At 45.4% G+C, this 19369-nt stretch overlaps 1 protein-coding gene across 8 annotated transcripts in view; it reads right to left on the bottom strand.

Annotated features, from left to right (window-relative positions):
• MYO5B (myosin VB) overlaps positions 1-19369 on the bottom strand; it is a 269223-nt gene that overhangs the window by 108446 nt on the left and 141408 nt on the right. For all 8 annotated transcript variants that reach the window (XM_060280366.2, XM_088653127.1, XM_088653128.1 and 5 more), the window contains exons 6-9: positions 13838-13981; positions 11794-11875; positions 2278-2385; positions 892-1001 (exon numbers count right to left, since the gene is read on the bottom strand). In XM_060280366.2, coding sequence (XP_060136349.2) covers positions 892-1001; positions 2278-2385; positions 11794-11875; positions 13838-13981 — 444 coding nt within the window. The remainder of the gene's footprint in view (positions 1-891; positions 1002-2277; positions 2386-11793; positions 11876-13837; positions 13982-19369) is intronic.

Raw genomic sequence — 19369 nt, 5'->3', positions numbered from 1 at the left:
ATTTGGGAGGTACGGATGCTGCTTTGAGGACCAGCACACCCTGAATATTTTCCCTATGCTTAACCTACACGTTTATAAGGAGAGAAATACAAGAGCCTTCGGTTCTCTAACTGCACAGCTAAAATTAGCTGCTCCCCAGACTTATAGAATCCCAGCACTGCAGTTGGAAGGGACCCTGAGGGTCATCTAGTCCAACCCCCTGCAATACAGGAATATTTTGCCCAGCAGTGGGGGGCTTGAACCTATTGAGAGTCTCATGCTCTACCGACTGAGCTGTCCCACAAACTTAGGCAAGTGCTCCCACAATACCGAAAGAGCGCTAAACTATTTTATCAGAATTTGGGGACAAAACAAATGGCACAAATGGCCTCTTTCATGTTTACCGCATTCCTGAGATTGTATTGCTGTTTTAAACTGTTTTTAATATTGTGTTTTACACAATGGCTGTCAAGTACCCTGTATTTCCCGGGAAACCCATTTTTCCTTACTGTTTCCCGGAGGTCTCCCGTTCCAGCTCCTCTCCCGTTAATTTCCCTTATTTTGGTTCCTGTCAGCGGCCATTTTTCTGGTGCCACTTTGCCCATCTATGGGCACCAGAAAATGGCCGCGCCGACACCGGAAGTTGCGTCTACGCACTTCCGGACATGCGTAGACGAAGACTTCCGCCGCCAGTGCCGGCCATTTTCGGTGCCCATAGATGGCCCATAGATGGACACTGGAAGTTGTGTCTACGCAACTTCCGGTGTCGCGCAGTTGCCAATCCCGGATTTCTCCGTGAGAGACTTTGCAGGTATGGACCTGTCCTGGGGCCTCAGGGTGAAGGACAAGTCATTAATTAATTAATTGTTACTATTATTATTATTAACAGCAACAACAACACATAGAACTTACTGATATACTGGAGGACTCTCCATCACGTTCTGACTGAAGGTCCACATTTCCTAAGTGCAGGATAGCAGCAAGTATTTTAAAAATGGCCAACTGGTGGGAATCCTTCACACCTGAAAGAAACAACCAATACCCAGTTTTCACAGAGGGAATGTGCCTGGAGAATTGCTTTCACATGGCTGCAGGAGATCTACCGGTATAGGGTTTGGATTCCTGTTCCTGCCCTAAGAATCCCAGCCTTAAAATAGCAGCAGTAACAACATTCCTGTTTCTAGCTCTCCTGGCTCCAAGCATATACATGAATGGGTGGCCAATGCCTTTTCTAATCTCAAGTCAGAGAAGGGCGCGAATTAATTTATGGTAGCTGGGGTGTGTGTGTGTAATATAGCACCACCCACTATGCAAAGCAAAACAAGACTTATACAAAATAAGAGAAATTATGATATCCTGCCCGAGTTTGCATAATCTATACAGGCCACAGAAACCAATTCAATGGTGCAAAATTTGGAATAACAGGTTCAAAATTGCTGTTGGACTACAACTCCCATCATCCCTAGCTCGCGGCTTCACTGGTCAGGGGTGAGGGAGTTGTAGTCTAACAACAGCTGGGGACCCAAGTTTGAGAAACAGTGATAGGTAACCACTATTGGGCTAGATCAGGCATAGGCAAACATCGCCCTCCAGATGTTTTGGGACTACAACTCCCATCATCCCTAGCTAACAGGACCAGGGATCAGGGATGATGGGAATTGTAGTCTCAAAACATCTGGAGGGCGAGTTTGCCTATGCCTGGGCTAGATAGATCAACACTCAGATTCAGCACAAGCCAAAACAGATTTTAATGGATTGATTAATCGGCACAAATAATTTTTTGAAGAAAAAGCATATACAATATTTTTAACCAATACCTGCACATATTCCAGGAAGCACAATCTTAGAAGCATTTCCTCCCATGCTGGAAACTAGGGTGGTGGTGGGAATATCTGTTCTTAGCGATAAATTTTTGCAAACACTTTTATTTAAATTAATTAACATACTTGCGGTCTGATTAATTTTTTTTTGGAGTGAAGCATCTACTAATTTAACCAATTCATTGACTAACATGGCAACATCCATTGCCATGTCAATGAAAGCACAATTAGCTATATGCCTGCAAAGCATTATTCAAATTAAATAGGTAGACAAGCAAGGTAAAGCTGACTAAGTGTGGGTGTGCTTGGGTGTGTTGCAGTTGTATGTGCGTACACACCCACACCCAAATGCCTTCAGGGGTCATGAGATCACATTAAATCTCCTGCGGGTTATGCAGCGCCTTCTGTAAAGGATAGCCATATTATCCAAATGCTCCACTGGGAAACCATCCAAGTCATCTTTTAAACAATCCCTTACCAAGCAGAGTGAATGCATGCCTGGTTTTCTCAAAGTCGTCTGCGTCGTCCACGCCTTCGATGGATGTGTCTCCTCCCAAACAGGTGTACAAAAAGTTTTCGGCAGACACTGGGGGGGGGGAGAAAAAGAGAGCGTCAGTTTGTAAAAGCAAAACACTGCCGAACTTCAGCTCCAGCAATGGCCAGCGATGACGGGAGTCGCAGTTCAGTAATAATAATAAGATCTGGATGGACAAAGGTTCTCCACGTGTGTGCTAAATCGTATTGAGTTTGACGTACAGTCATACTTCGGTTTAAGTACGCTTCGGTTTGAGTACTTTTAGTTTAAGTACTCCGCGGACCCGTCTGGAAAGGAGTACTTTACATTACTTTCAATGGGAAAGTTCGCTTCAGGTTAAGTACGCTTCAGGTTGTTGTTGTTTAGTCATTTGTGTGGCGATACCCCGATCCCTCCCAGAGTAAATAAGGACACTGGACAAATTGCATAAGGTTAATGGGCATTAAAAGGCCACAACTTTATTGATTACGGATGTAGAGAGGTATTGGCATAGGCATTGGATCTAACAGTCTATATCCGACTCCAGCCCGTTCTGCTGGCAGTCTGTGAAGGGTTAACCACCGTTGGGCGAGTCCTGCGATGCACATAAACTAGGATTCACCCTGGGGCCACCGCTAGGGGCCGTGCCTTTTGGCCCTCACCTACCACGGCTTCGGACTAGGCCACGCCCCGGACTCCTTAAGGGAGTACCCTTCAGCATTTTGGGGGAGGTGATGGCAGCAACCTCCCCCCCACCTGTAACCTTTCAGCGATAATCCAATGCCTACCGCCAAAAACCAAAGTTGTGACAAGTTGGTACGAGGTAGGCGAAAACCATCAGGCCAGAGCCAATTCGAAAGCAATTCAAAAGCCAATTCAAAAGCCAATTCAAAAGCCAATACAAAAGCAATTCAAAAGCCAATTCAAAAGCAATTCAAAAGCCAATTCAAAGCCAATTCAAAAACCAATTCAAAGCAATGTCAAAAGGAAGGGCCCTGCCTAATGGGAGAGTGGGCGGGAAAAAGCGAAGCGGCTGGGATCAGGCTTCAGGTTGTTGTTGTTTAGTCATTTAGTCATGTCCGACTCTTCGTGACCCCATGGACCAGAGCACGCCAGGCACTCCTGTCTTCCACTGCCTCCCGCAGTTTGGTCAGACTCATGTTCGCAGCTTCGAGAACACTGTCCAACCATCTCGTCCTCTGTCGTCCCCTTCTCCTAGTGCCCTCCATCTTTCCCAACATCAGGGTCTTTTCCAAGGATTCTTCTCTTCTCATGAGGTGGCCAAAGTATTGGAGCCTCAGCTTCACGATTTGTCCTTCCAGTGAGCACGCTTCAGGTTAAGTACAGACTTCTGGAACCAATTGTGTACTTAAACCGAGGTAACACTGTACTTCTAATGTGTTGACTTGGAACTCCAGATCACACATATTGCTTTTTGCATCGTGACTCCCAGAGCAGATGCACTGAATTCTTGGCAGCAGTCTCACAGTCACTTACTGGGGCAGGTGTGGTGTGGGTGCTTCAGCAGGAACACTGTATTGGCTCTCCCCACAGCCTCCTCCCTTCTTCCTGGTAAGTGGCAGCAACACTGCTGCTGAGAAGTTAGCATTGCCCCATAATGACATAAGAAGCTCTGGAACCAACTGGTGCTTGGAGGTAAGATTCAACTTCTCTTGTGTGAGCCGGACAGTCCCTCCACTTACCTGGCCATCCCCTGGCAACACCTCCCCAGGTAGGGTTGGACGCTGGGCTGGGGTAGGCGGAGACCCCTGGCATCCTACCTGGGAAGGCGATGCCAGCCCCAAACTACCAGGGAGTCGCCTCTGGGACCAGGGGGCTGTGCGCATCCACGCAAAAGTCGCCCCCCATTGATGTGTGGAGCAGTCATTGCCCCATAATGACATAAGGAGAGACCTGCAGGAGCCGCCCAATGGCCCATCTAGTCCAGCACCCTATTCCCAACTAGATGCCCATGGGAAGCCTGCAAGCAGGATTCAAGCACAAGAGCACTCTCGCCTCCTGTGGTTTCCAGAAAGTGGCGAAACTCGCCCATGGGTGAGACAAATCTGTCTCAAGGCAGGGTGGATTTGATTTAAATCAAACTGATTTAAATCACTAGTCACGATTTAAATCACTAGTCAGTAAGGCTTGATTTAAATCATAGTTTTCTACATAAATACTAATTCTTGCTGGTATAACTTTAATATGCAATTAGATGAAGATTTTTAGAATAACAACTTTTCATATTAGTTTTTTTTTATCCCCAGTTTCATAGGTTAATCATTCATATTTGGACAACCTTTCTGTTGCACTTATGAAGGAGAAAAATAATCATTACCTTAGTAATAACAATTTAAATAGATTTATTCAACTGAAACAATAACAATACAGCATATGTTATTTGCTTAAACAAACATCCATGTTTGTTAACTAATTTGGCTAAACAAAAACAAAATATATATATTTTAAGAAACTTAGACTGTCAGCCCAGCCTACACATGAAAAACTTAAATACTGTCCACTCCAAACAATCAGAAAAATATTGTTTCTATTCTATTCACTGAACTTCTTGAAACTTAGCACTGAAGGGGTTGTTTCTGTATTCATAGGTTTGTAGAACAATAGGATTAAGGTCTTTTTCTCAACTCTGTTCATGTTATAACATTTTTGCTGTGAAGAAGAGGCATGTGATCTCTGCTGAGTCAAATTCAGTTTTGAGAACTGCAAAAGTAAACCAAGCATCTGTGATAATATCTTGTAGGCAGAGAAACTGCCCAATAATCTTACAAAAACCTCTGGAGGAGCATGACATTGTGAATGGATTAATGGAATTTATTTACCAAAAAAATTAAACATATACAATCTTATTCTACATAATTAAAAAACTAATCTTTATTTCATGATGGAATAACCTTTGGATGTTAATATATTTTCCTCAAAAAGCATTTTATTTTTAAAAAATCTGATTTAAATTTTAAAAATCCGATTTTTTATTTTTTTTACAAAAATCATTGATTTTTATCCACCCTATCTCAAGGTATACCATTACCAGCTGGCATCTCAGACCAGGTGAGAGCTGTACTTGGTTTATCTTCTTCTTTGCGTTGCCAGCATCTGAGAGAAGCTGTCCTTCAATGTTTCAAACACTGTGGTGCTCTACCTGCTTTTGAGGCAACACAGCCCAGAGCGGTCTGAAGGATTTCAAAACGGCACCTCAAGTGCGGTTTTCATCTTCAGTAAAATCTACTCCAAATGGAGTGCAGCAATTTGCCATTTCCCGTGACATGCTGATGGGGCTGTTCTGACCTGCCCCGTGGCTTCAAAACGAGTCAAGCTGAAATAACAGAAACATGCACACATCTTGCACTGGAGAACAAAAGGATTTCTAAGTTGGAAATTAAAAAATAAGCCCACAGTTTGTTTTTTGACTGCTGGCATCTGGGAGTAAACCTTGGCTTCACTGCTTAAAATGTATATTTTCTACCTGATTATACACTAAAAAAACTTTTTTTGTTTATGATTAGCTCAGTGGTTCTGCCTGATTAAGTGTGCTTCCAGTGAACTCCTCCTGAGGACAGCGAGCAAAGTCCTTTTCTTCCTAGCTTTCCGTTTTATCTCCCTTTAATCAAAATGGCATAGCATTATTTGAAACTTTCACAGGGATTTAAACATCCATTTCAATATATGTTTCATGATGGCTTGTGGACTAAGTAGGGAGCCCTCAAGGGAAGACGGAGGACTGCCAGAAAAAGCAGTGTTGTGTTTTTGTGAGGCCAGTGAGGGAGGGCATTTTCGCGCTTGTGTAATGACTTCCCACACCTGTGAAACCTATGGACCAGTTAACAAATGCATGCCAGTGGGTGGAATTCTCAAGGATGGGTGAAAGGACACAATGGAAAACCATGTCATTTGAGGTAAGGTAGGGTGAGGGGAAAATATTTCTACTTACAGCCTGCCCTTTTACCCTTTACCTTCACCATGGTGGGTCACAAGAATGTAAAAACAAAAACAAACAACCAAGAAATAAAACCACAGCTTATATTATCATTTATTTATTTAATAACTGCCTTCTTCGCTGGTCTCAAGGCAATCTACACACAAACAACTAAAACAGTAGAAAAACCAGCAACTAATGATAGGTTTTCACACAATGCAGAAAAGGCACAGGGCTTTTAACCCAGCAGGAAAAGCTTACCAACAAACAAAAATACTGTATATTCAGCGGTTTCCAGAAAATCATAAAATAAAACCACAAAAACAACCAAAGGCAAAACAACAAATAGGGCACAGAAAGACACTCACTCAACCAACCAAAGGCCTGGGTAAAAGATTATCTGTCTGGTGTTTTAATACGAGATGGATTGCTCGCACATGCAAGTCACACTCAATGTCTCAACCATCAAGAGACTGGCATGCTTGTGCCAGCTTGCCATAAGTACCATGTCTCCAGAGGGGGAGTCATGTCAGGTCTGTTCCAACACACACAACAGAAAGTTTTATGGCACTTTCCATGAAATGCTATCCTGATCTGTAGGTATCATACTATAGATAAAATTGTAAGACGGTTGTCATGCTGCAGTTCACATGGCTACCAACAGGTGGCGATGGCAACTTCTACATGACAACAGACCAGCAAGCAGGCAAGCAAGCAAGCAAGCAAGCAAGCAGTGAGGGGCGGGGTAGGCAGCCCAGATGAGCTGCTTCAAATATAAAGGGGGTGCTTCAGGGAACAGTTTGCAAACTGCTCCTTCCTTCCTCCATTAAACATTGTTTGGATACACTCAGTAAAGTGTACTGTAGCCAATAAAAGCTTAGATCACAATCACTTTGTTTTCATGAGACTGTGTCTATTTGTGTGTTACACACACACACACACACACACACACACACACACACACACAGAGTACATTGCCTATAAAACAAAAGGGACCCATTAAAATCCGCAGATGTGCATTTTATAAAATTCATTGCAATTCATTCTCTGTGGCGATTTGCCATTCACTCCAAAGCATGTTCATACCAGCTAAAAAGGTAAAAAAGGTAAAGGACCCCTGACAGTTAAGTCCAGTCGCAGACGACTCTGGGGTTGCAATGCTCATCTCGCTTTACAGGCCAAGGGAGCCGGTGTTTGTCCGCAGTCAGTTTTTCCAGGTCACGTGGCCAGCATGACTAAGCCGCTTCTGGTGCAATGGAACACCGAAACCAGAGCAGCACACGGAAACGACGTTTACCTTCCTGCCGGAGTGGTACCTATTAATCTACTTGCACTTTTTGACGTGCTTTCGAACTGCTAGGTTGGCAGGAGCTGGGACTGAGCAACAGGAACTCACCCCGTTGCGGGGATTCGAACCGCCGACCTTCTGATTGGCAAGCCCAAGAGGCTCAGTGGTTTAGACCACAGCACCACCCGCATCCCACTCATACCAGCTACTTCCCCCCCATATCAATGTACCTTTCCTCTCTTAAACACTCGCTTTATATGGTCCATTCACATATCATTGTCTCTGCTACACACAGGCCCACGACTTGAGGGCTTTTTGCCCAATTTGTAAGCACAACAGGGAGAGAGAGGCAGGTATCAGAGAGATAATCGGTGCTTCCACAGTTGTACAACTGCTTGTACAACTGCTTCCACAGTTGTACAAGCAGTGTGCTTTGCACTATGCTCAGGACATGAAACATTAAAACAGTTCATGAGCTAGCTTCAGAAAACTGGGGGGAGAGAAGAGGGGGTCAATTGCTCCCCCCTTTTTGCAAGTCTTGGGAGTTCTCTGCCTTGTCACTACAAGCCTTCATACACTACAAGTATGAAGGAGGAGGAGGAGGAGGAGGAAATAAAATATATATTCCACTCTGCTTTCTGGTCAATCTGCAAATTTTCACTGTTTTCCTTTCACTTATGGATGGTGTCTTGAATGTTTGTGAGTCACACACACATACAGAAACATGCATGAAAAGAGCAAGCACATATATCTGTCCTTGGTTTGATTTCATCGCAATTTCAAGCACAGCCTTTGAATGTTTGGTCAAAGGCTGTTTCTTGCCCCTGGAACAGAAAATGTGCCATTCTGAAATAAATGCTAAAACACCCACCAAGAGAAAACAGCCCAGCTGGAGGCCATAGAAGCTCTCTCTTCTCAAAAGCTTTAGAGGCGAAAGAGAAAACACAAATATTCCCCATCCAATTAAATGCCATGCGGGGAATAGCCTCCTCATGCTCTCAGCTTTCTGTGATTTCTAGGTTTTTCCACAAAGTGTTTCCCCTCCAGACACTGGAGTTCTTTAATAGAATAGAAGAGGCTTTCTTTGTGCAAGGGGGTCATTTATATGTGCCCCTCCTACCCCACCCCTATCCTGTTCTAGATCTCAGGGTTTTTTTGGGGGGGGGGTTGACAGGGGGGTTCATGCTGAGTTCAACCGCCATCTTCAAACAAAGACAAAAGGATTGGCACCATCTGTAGCCTGCACACACAAACAAGTGGACTGGCAGCGGACGGATCTTTTCCTCCTCCAGCAGCCCACTCACTTACTTGCCTGCACAGAATTTCTCACTGCCTATGGCTGCCAAGTGAGTTAGAATCATAGAATCATAGAGTTGGAAGAGACCACAAGGGCCATCCAGTCCAACCCCCTGCCAAGCAGGAAACACCATCAAAGCATTCTTGACATAGGCCTGTCAAGCCTCTGCTTAAAGACCTCCAAAGAAGGAGACTCCACCACACTCCTTGGTAGCAAATTCCACTGCCGAACAACTCTTACTGTCAGGAAGTTCTTCCTAAGGTTTAGGTGGAATCTTCTTTCTTGTAGTTTGAATCCATTGCTCCGTGTCCGCTTCTCTGGAGCAGCAGACAACAACCTTTCTCCCTCCTCTATATGACATCCTTTGATATATTTGAACATGGCTATCATATCACCCCTTAAGCTTCTCTTCTCCAAGCTAAACATACCCAGCTCCCTAAGCCGTTCCTCATAAGGCATCGTTTCCAGGCCTTTGACCATTTTGGTTGCCCTCTTCTGGACACGTTCCAGCTCGTCAGTATCCTTCTTGAACTGTGGTGCCCAGAAGTGGACACAGTACTCCAGGTGAGGTCTGACCAGAGCAGAATACAGTGGTACTATTACTTCCCTTGATCTAGATGCTATACTCCTATTGATGCAGCCCTATTGAGTTGTTGAAAACTAGGCTGCCATAAAGAGCCATGCTATGGCTGCAACCCAAATGTACAATGTCTACATTCCACTCTCACCCTTGGAGGCAGGATGACCCTCAATACTAGATTCTGGGAATCACAAGTGCGTGGGGGGGGGGAGCTGTGAAGAGGCAGCATCAGGATCTGGGTGGCCAGAGGACTCTTCATATGCTCAGAGGAAAAAGCCAAACTTGCAGGTGCTGTTAACTGCTGACTAAGGGACCAAGCACCCTACATGTTTTGAGCTGGGTCACTGCTCAGAGGCTGAAAAAAACCTAAGAAATGTACGTATGTGTGTATTTATTAAATGTATACCTTGCCCTTCCTCCCAAAGGAGCCCAGGCAAATGATAAAACAATAAAGACATCTTAAGAACAATCCTTATCAAGGCTCCTAGGGCAGGGGGTGTGGGGCGGAGGCAAGGCAGTTGGAAAAAGTCTGATGGCTATCACAAATCTGTTAATTATTCCATATGATTCATGTTGTGTTTGTGATGTTCTGTTACATTATTTTAGTGTATCGTTTGTAAGGTGCTTTATGATTTGCGTGAATGGAAAGCAGCATAGAAATATAATGTTGTTGTTGTTGTTGTTGTTGTTGTTTAGTCGTTTAGTCGTGTCCGACTCTTCGTGACCCCATGGACCAGAGCACGCCAGGCACTCCTGTCTTGCACTGCCTCCTGCAGTTTGGTCAAACTCATGTTCGTAGCTTCGAGAACACTGTCCAACCATCTCGTCCTCTGTCATCCCCTTCTCCTAGTGCCCTCAATCTTTCCCAACATCAGGGTCTTTTCCAAGGATTCTTCTCTTCTCATGAGGTGGCCAAAGTACTGGAGCCTCAGCTTCACGATCTGTCCTTCCAGTGAGCACTCAGGGCTGATTTCCTTCAGAATGGATAGGTTTGATCTCCTTGCAGTCCATGGGACTCTCAACAGTCTCCTCCAGCACCATAATTCAAAAGCATCCATTCTTCGGCGATCAGCCTTCTTTATGGTCCAGCTCTCACTTCCATACATCACTACTGGGAAAACCATAGCTTTAACTATACGGACCTTTGTCGGCAAGGTGATGTCTCTGCTTTTTAAGATGCGGTCTAGGTTTGTCATTGCTTTTCTCCCAAGAAGCTGGTGTCTTTTAATTTCGTGACTGCTGTCACCATCTGCAGTGATCAAGGAGCCCAAGAAAGTAAAATCTCTCACTGCCTCCATTTCTTCCCCTTCTATTTGCCAGGAGGTGATGGGAAGAAATGTAATACGTAAATCAAATCCCATTATAGACAATGAGTGCGAAAGAGCTTAGCTGAAAAGACTTGTTGGAAGGGGAAGGTCTTCAGTACAGAGACAGAGACGGCCGAATATCGAAGGGGAGGCAATCCCAAAGGGAAGGTGCCACCACACTGAAGGCCCAATTTCTGCATTGTGCAGAATGGACCTCCTGAGAAAATGACCTCTCCTGCAGAGTTCAGTGATCAATTGAGTATATAAGGGGTGAGACAATCTTTCAGGTACCCTGGTCCCAAACTGCATAGAGCTTTATATACCAAAACCAGCACCTTGAACTCAATCCAATAGGTAATTAGCAGCCACTGCAATTTTTTCAACAGTGAGGCAATGTCTTGACCCAGTATGCAGTCCCTAAAATGGGGGTATTTGCAACCAGGTGGCAATTGTCACAAACGAATAGATCTAGGGTGGCCTTTTTTCAGGACTGGTTGGATCACCACCTGTTTCAGGAGGTCCAGAACAACTCTCTCCCCGAAGGATGCATTGGTGCACCCTGGATCCACTCAGTCATACCCCAACAGCAAGCTTTAATAAGCAAAGAGGTGCAAGGAACACACATTGCTTGTATCAACCCAAGATGCTGCAGCAGACATTGAACTGGAAATCTCACTAGAGCCTGCAGTAAGTTTTGATGTTGCATTGCCTACAAAGGCAAGCGACTTCATTTACAGTGGGTGTCCAAAATGTCATTCCCTGGAGTGGATGTTAACAGACATCGGACAATACAGAGAAACTCTGCTAGACGGCTATTTGAGGATGTGATGGAGGCAGAGGACTGGACAATTTACTGTGTCTGTAGAACTAAATGGGCCAACACAGAGACCCAGTCTGCCAGGATCTGCATAGCCCCACCGCTTTTTCTTGCACCTAGTCCCACCCTGTGTTCCATTTCTTGGCTGCAAAATCCAGGAACTGATTAGATGCAATTTCAGATCAAGTATCTCACAGTGCAAAGAATAAGAAAGCACACGATAAGAGTGACCGAATACTCAAGGCTAATATACTCACTTAGGGAGAGTTCTTTAAATTCTGGAAGACTGGCAGAGGCACATAGCTGATAGAAGATGTGATAATTTCTCTCATCATCTGCCTGAGGAGTAAGACAGATTTTGTTTCAGAGATAAGAGCTTGCATTAAGCATAACCTGGAACATCTTCTTTCCCCCTCCTCCAGACATATCCATGCCACAGATTCACATCCACAATTGCCAGCTAAGGATTTGTATTGCTTTATTTATATGCTTTATTTATATGACAGTTTACAGATTATAAATAACTCAGCTTGTTCAAGTTTAGGTTCTTGATAACATCTGGTGGTGGACCTGCTCAAGTCCTAGCAATGAATAACGTATTTACTTCTCTAAGGAGTTTAGGGGGGGAAGTACTTTTATTTCTTAATAATGCTAAAGGGACGCAGGTGGCGCTGTGGGTTAAACCACAGAGCCTAGGGCTTGCCGATCAGAAGGTCGGTGGTTCAAATCCCCGCGACAGGGTGAGCTCCTGTTGCTCGGTCCCTGCTCCTGCCAACCTAGCAGTTCGAAAGCACGTCAAAGTGCAAGTAGATAAATAGGTACCGCTCCAAGCAGGAAGGTAAACGGTGTTCCCGTGTGCTGCGCTTGTTCAAGCGGCTTTGTCATGCTGGCCACATGACCTGGAAGCTGTACGTGGGCTCCCTCGGCCAATAACGCAAGATGAGCGTCGCAACCCTAGAGTCAGTCACGACTGGACCTAATGGTCAGGGGTCCCTTTACCTTTACCTTTACTTCTTAATAATGCTAATACACATTTAAAATGTGAACTGCAGTGCTTTCAAATGTGTCTGAGAGCAGATTCAAAATTGCTGCTTCTTTTAAGTCTTACAGGACTGTAGTGTGGGAGATTTTATTCTAAAAGCTTTTTTTTCTACTTCCACAAACCTTGATTTTTCCTCTTGTGCATGGATGGTGCTGTTTCGGCTACTTAAGAATCAACACTCAGAGAATGAATTCGCCATTGGGGAAAAACATATTTTCTGTCCTTAGCTGCTCATATGTATGGATGTCTCTCTTTATCTGACCCTCCGTAATTAGTAAAGGAGAAAGAAAGAATAGTAGCTGCAATCTACTATTAGGCAAAACTCTTACTCTCTACAAAGCAAAGCATCTAACGCTTTCATAAGCACCCAGAATCCCAAGCGGTTCTGGGCCAAAAGCCTTGAAGCTTTTAACCTGAGCTGAGAAACTGCTACAGCAAAACTTCTGATGTATAAGAAAGCGGGCACCAGCCAGTTTGTTTCCAAACACCACAATGCTGATGCTTTTGAAACCGACCGGGGGTTTTGTGCAGGTTGAGGTAACCGCCACAGTGGGTTAGGCTGAGAGTGAGTGACTGGCTCAGGCCACCCAGTGAAATTCATGGCCAAGTGGGGATCTGAATTCTGGTCTTCCCAGGTCCTAGTCTGGCACTCTAACCAGTGCCCCCACACAGAGCAGAACTGCACTATACACAGGGCCGGCCCTACATGCAGGCTGGGTGGCGCAGAGCACCACGGCGCCGGCCCGCCAGGAGGGCGCCGCGAGCTGCGCCCACCCGCTGGCCGGCCGGTCTGCCACGCAGCTGTGCCCACGGCACCCCCGCTGCGCCTGCCCGCCCGCCGCACCGTGGCACCCACCCGCCCACCGCGCTGGGAAACGGGGCGGGAGGGCGCCGGAGGGATCCAGCGCACCACGGCACCAGGGGCGCTTAAGATGGCCCTGACTATACACAGCAGTCCAGAACTACATCTCTCCTGCAGACATAGGCCTAGAAAATGCAGAATCCAATGAAGCAATTACACAGGAAACAGCCCTCTTTAGGTGTTACAATTAGGCTAAGAGAAACACTGTGGGGTATGGCCATGGGGTGGGGAGGAGAAAAGCAGGGGCAAGTTGGATAGCTCATAATGCCTGAAGGGCGCTTATAGGGCTCACCCACCACTGGGCAGTGGGTGGGTGTGGGTGTGTCAATGCAGAACTGCTGCTTCATGTCGCTCGGACCCACAGGAAAATATTGTCCAAAATGAGAATCAAACTAACCTGGAATACGACTCTCGATTTCTCCAGTAGGTATGTCCTCATGTTGGCGCCGATGATATGGTATCTTTTGTCAAAGCCAATCTGAATGTATTTCCCAAAGCGACTGCTGTTGTCATTTCGAGTTGTTTTCGCATTGCCGATCGCCTTTATGCAACAGAATAAAGTATTAGGGGGAGGAAGAAAGAACCTTTTTGCAAGAACGTACATCCTCTCTTAAGTAAACACAAGAAACTTGCAGTTGCCTATAAATAAACAAACATGGTTACATTAAAAGGAAGAGAGAGAAAGGCAGACAAGAGATGGCAAAACATCGTGCATGTTAAGTTGTGCACTCCTTAACATGACTACAGCACTCTCCTACAGCTTCAGGTCTGAAAAATGGGAACAAGAGCGATCTATTTTACAGGACTGCTTTTGAGAGCAGCCAATGAAGACTGCAACACCCTTTTAAAGAGTAAAGGGGTTCCAGTTGAGAGTTTATTCTGGAATCGATGTTGCTCATGAACAAGCAGCATTGATTCCAGATTTGAAATTGCAGAGTACATACAATGCTGTTGTCATCATAATGAGCAGGTTGCCTTTCTATGTTAAATGTGTATCTCCCCTAACTATGAAAATCCAGTAAGTAAAAAATAACAGCCTGTATCACGACACCCCTGCTTATTTTCCTTCCTCATCTGAACACAACCTAGGCCAGGCATCCCCAAACTTCGGCCCTCCAGATGTTTTGGACTACGATTCCCATGTTTCCTGACCACTGGTCCTGTTAGCTAGGGATCATGGGAGTTGTAGGCCAAAACATCTGGAGGGCTGCAGTTTGGGGATGCCTGCTCTCAGCAGCACAAACCATATGTGAGGGCTTGTTCCCACCAATTCCCACATGTGGAAGGCGTGCTTGATTTCCAACTACAGCGTTTCTACGAAAATAAGACACTGTCTTATATTTATTTTTTTTCCCAAAAAAACAAACCACTATGGCTTATTTTCAGGGGATGTCTTATTTTTTCCCCTCCTCCTCCTGCCGTGGCCGGCATTGCTGCTGCGCCTATCACTATGTCTTATTTTCGGGGTATGGCTTATATTCCTTGAAGGCTTAAAAATCCTGCTGCAGCTTATTTTATGGCTACGTCTTATTTTCGGAGAAACGGGGTACCTGGGCTAGAAGGAGTTGCTTGCTCCAAATCTCCACACAGTAAAACATGCACCAGCTTTTTCAGCTTTAGTAATAATAATAATAATAATAATAATAATAATAATAATAATAATAATATAGAGGCCTTGTGCAAGACCTGTACACATGCACAGAAAAGAGCAGGGAGGAGAGCTTGAGGAAGGTAACCACACACACACACACACACACACACACACACACCATATACATTCTGTCAAGTAGCAGAAGAACAATGAATATCTATGAGTTTTGAAAATGGGCTTGTCTGGAAACTAAAAATGCCATTAGCCTGTAAGACTCCTTTGAGAAAGTCACATTCATGTATGATGTCAGGTGTGTGGGCAAGGTGAGAGTGGGGCATTGGAAGTTGCAGTCAGGAGCTTTGCTACAGCCAGGTAATCTCCTTGAGCCTGCCTTGCTAAAGGAGGGGGATGTGGCTTCCTTTCAATGGAAACTGCTTCTCCCTCCCAGAGCTGCTCTTTGGACCTCTGAAGACTGGAGGTCCAAAGAGCAGTGCTGGGCTGCTAGGGAAACAGCCCCACGCTGTTCCTTAAGCGTCTGATTTCAGGTGTTGTGTCCCCAAGGAATGAATTACGGTACTAGATCAGGGGTTATCAAGCCAGTCCCTAACGCCCACTAGTGAGCGTTTCAGGATTCTAGGTAGGCGGTAGGGGGTTCTATGGCACAAGCTGAATCCTTCTTCCATCGAGCACTGGTGGGCGGTAAGGAAATTTTACCATCAAGATGTATTAGTGAGCGGTACGTATAAAAAGGTTGACTACCCCTGTACTAGATGATCTTCCTCAAATCTTCTGAATGCCCCAAAGAGGACATGCATTTCTCCCAACCTGAGCTTCTAGCAAATGCTGATATTTTTTAGGGTGGCCGATTGTACTTGCACCTTTCCTCGAGTGGCATACTTGAAAATAAACTCAAATATCACAACATGCCATAAGCTTCCAATGACCTCTTTCCAAAGAAAATCAAGGTTGGGTAAGCATGTGCCCTTGGGAACTCCTCGCCACTCAGAGGAGAGGGTGAGGATAATGATAGGCTCCAGAGACAGTCTTATTGATTTGCTGCAAACTATCCGATAGTTTCTTTAATAGCAGCTTGGATGGAACTGGCAGAATAATGCCTCTTCAGCACTAGCATCCTGGCATTTTGAGAACCAGGATAATGTTACAATTGGAGGGGGGGATGATGAATGCATATAAATTAACATGTACAAAGGATTAGAGCAGGGGCCCTCAAATTGCGACCCACAGGCCAGATCTAGCCCACCAGGGTCCTGAACCCGGCCCGCCCGGCAATTGCAGAACCCGCCGCTGTCTAATGGGTCTATGGCGAAAGGAAGTGTGGTGTCCTGTGCGCAAGCGCGACCTCTGCATCCGGTGTCCATTGATATCATGAGTGGTTGGTTGGTTGGTTGGTTGGTTGCGGGGAGGGGGGGCGGTGCGCATGCAAGAGGAGGAATGATGTGATCCTGCGCACGTGCAGCAGGCAGGCCAGTGCTTTTGCGCTCTCTCTCTCTCTCTGGCCCATGGCTGAGAGTTCCTTCGGCTCTGCTGCGCAAGGTGAGTGACTCAGGTGAGGCAGCCGTGGAGGGGGGGAGGTCAGCCGCCCCCCGCTTTCCCTTTTCAGCCGTTACGCTCCGAGGTGGGACAGGGAAGTGGCTGTTTTGGGGCCAGGGAGCCTCATTCTGCCGCCCGGCACAGCAGGTGTGAGGAGGACCCACCTCAGAATTGAGACGGGCAGCTGCTGAGGCCTCTCTCCTCCAGCCTCCTTGGTCAGCCACAACCACAACCAGGTTTTAGCAATGACAAATATGGAACCGGATATTGACCATCTCATTAGTCAAAAGCAGGCCTATACTTCCCATTGAAATACTTATACAGTGGTGCCTCGACTTACGAATTTAATCTGTTCCGAAGGCATCTTCGTAGGTCGAAAAATTCGTAAGTCGAAAAGCGCCATTGGAAACGCGATTTCCCATAGGAATGCATTGGAAACAGAAAAATTCGTAAGTCGAAGCAACCCCATCTAAAAATTCGTAAGTCAAAAAAACAAACACCCTATCTAAAACTGCTGCGGTTTCCGTTCGGATGTCGAGAAATTCGTAAGCATTTGCCCCATTCGTAAGTCAAAAAATTTAGTTGTCGAGTCGTTCATAAGTCGAGGTACCACTGTAAGTTTATGTTGATTAAAATTGTTCTTCATTTTAAATATTGTATTGTTTTTCCTGTTTTTTGTGCTCTACAAATAAAACATGTGCAGTGTGCATAAGAATTTGTTCATATTTTTTCAAACTATAGTCCGGCCCTCAACAGTGTCTGAGGGACAGTGAACTGGCTCCCTGCTTAAAAAGTTTGAGGACCTCTGGATTAGAGAACCCAGATGCCTTATATTCTGTAGGCAACCTTTTACTTCTTAAATGGAAAGGGAGTGAAAGTAAACGCTGAGGATGATCTCTCTCTAAATCACAGAGTAAACCCATTGAAATTAGCAGTTTTCCTATTACCGATTCCAGTGGGTTTATGACTAATGTTGGGTATCAACTTAAATTATCGTGCATTTTTAGTCTATAATGACATCTACCTCTTTGTGTAGCAATGTCCCTCCCTCCCCAGGAAATAAAACACAGGACACAGTGAATTAGATTTAAGTGGGCGAAAAGGCCACAACTTTATTGGTTTCGGATGTTGAGCGGTATTGGCTTAGGCATTGGAACCTAACCGACTATATCCGACTGTAACCCGTGTGTTACAGTCTGGGAGAAATTAACCACCAGAAAGGAGCCCAATGATGTAAATCTACTGAAACACCTCCTGTGGCCACCGTTGGGGGGTGCCATCAGGCCCTGACCTCCGTAGGCCCAGGACAAAGCAACCGCCCCCGGAACCCCTTTAACGGGGTTAAATCTCCAAATTGCGGGCAGAGGATGACGCAATCTGCCCCCCCCCATTTCTCTTATGCAAATTTCCAATGCTGAACTTCTTGCTCTGGGATCCGGGGCGAAAGAGGACGCGTTCCCGCCCCGTCCCAGTTTAAATGGATGGAAGCCCCGCCCCGGCTGTCCCGATTGGCCAGCCTGCTTATGACGTGGCGGGGATTCCCCCCCTCGCGAGAGGGCTGAATCTCAGCCCCATCGCGAGAGTTCTGTCGGGCCAAGCCCACAACCCCACCTCCGTGTCAGCGGAAGTGGTTTTATATACTGACCATAAAATAATGGAGTCAATATTTTAAATGGGAAAGACTTCTCCCTATTTATGTCATCTATCTGCTCTTCAGGTATTTTTTAAAAATAAGATTTTTAAAAAGTGTTATATATGTAATATAATAGTTTTTATCGTTTAGTAGTAGTAGTAGTAGTAAACTTTAATACAGTTGTTTACATCTTTATGCCACTCTTCCTCCAAGGAGCCCAGAGAGTGATAAAAATTGGGCCATTCCCAACTCCTTAATTTTATCTTCACAACAACCCTGTGAGGAAGGGTTTGACTGAGAGGTAGCTTCATAGCTGAGCAGGAATTTGAACCTGGGCCTCCCCAGCGCTCCAGCTAGCTGCACTGCGACCCAAATCTGGGCTGCGGCGTAAGAAAAGACGTGAGACTTTATGCCATCTGACAGCAGGAGAACTCAGATCACACAGGCAGAGGAGTCTGTTGTGCTTACAAATTGGGCAAAAAGCCTCAAGCCTCTCCAAGAGAAAGAGATGCAAATTCTTTTTTCCTTGCTTCTCCACGCAAGGAAATGAGACCTAATAGCAGGAGTCAGTGAGCAGAACAGGGACACGGCGGCTACCCCAGGTCACCTCCCTGCGTAATGCACGAAAAGTGCATTTCCTCCTAACAGGAAGCAAAGGACATCCTGCCCCACACCAATCCATCCAAACAATTTGACATAAAAGTGGTGGGCATGTGTCCCATTTTACAGAGAAGGGTCCACTAGTTGAAGAGATTTCCTGTTCAAGCGTGGTTTAAAGCAAGGCTGGGGGCCAGTTCACTGCCGCGGAGCCCCCTTCAGGTTCCAGTTCCATTAAAGAGTTTTTGACGCAAAATATCAACACGGCGTTTGGTGTAGAAGTCTTTTAGTCAGGTAGAGACCCCAATAATCCGAAGTCAGAATATATCAATACCATGTTTGATGTAAGAGTCTTCTAAAATAAGGTAGCGTCTACAATAATCAAAAGTCAGAAGCCAGGACAGGGCCCTGTTTCAGTGTCTTTAACCTTCATCAGCTAAGCTTAAGGAGGTCAATGTGTACCCAATTGTTCTCTGTCTTTAACAAAGGTTAAAGACACCAAAACAGGGCCCTATCCTGGCTTCTGACTTTGGATTATTGTGCACAGAAATATTGTG

The sequence above is a fragment of the Zootoca vivipara genome, chromosome 10 (assembly GCF_965207765.1).
Source record: "Zootoca vivipara chromosome 10, rZooViv2.hap1.1, whole genome shotgun sequence".
Lineage (NCBI taxonomy): Eukaryota > Metazoa > Chordata > Lepidosauria > Squamata > Lacertidae > Zootoca > Zootoca vivipara.
This window is presented reverse-complemented; position numbering and strand designations above follow the sequence as displayed.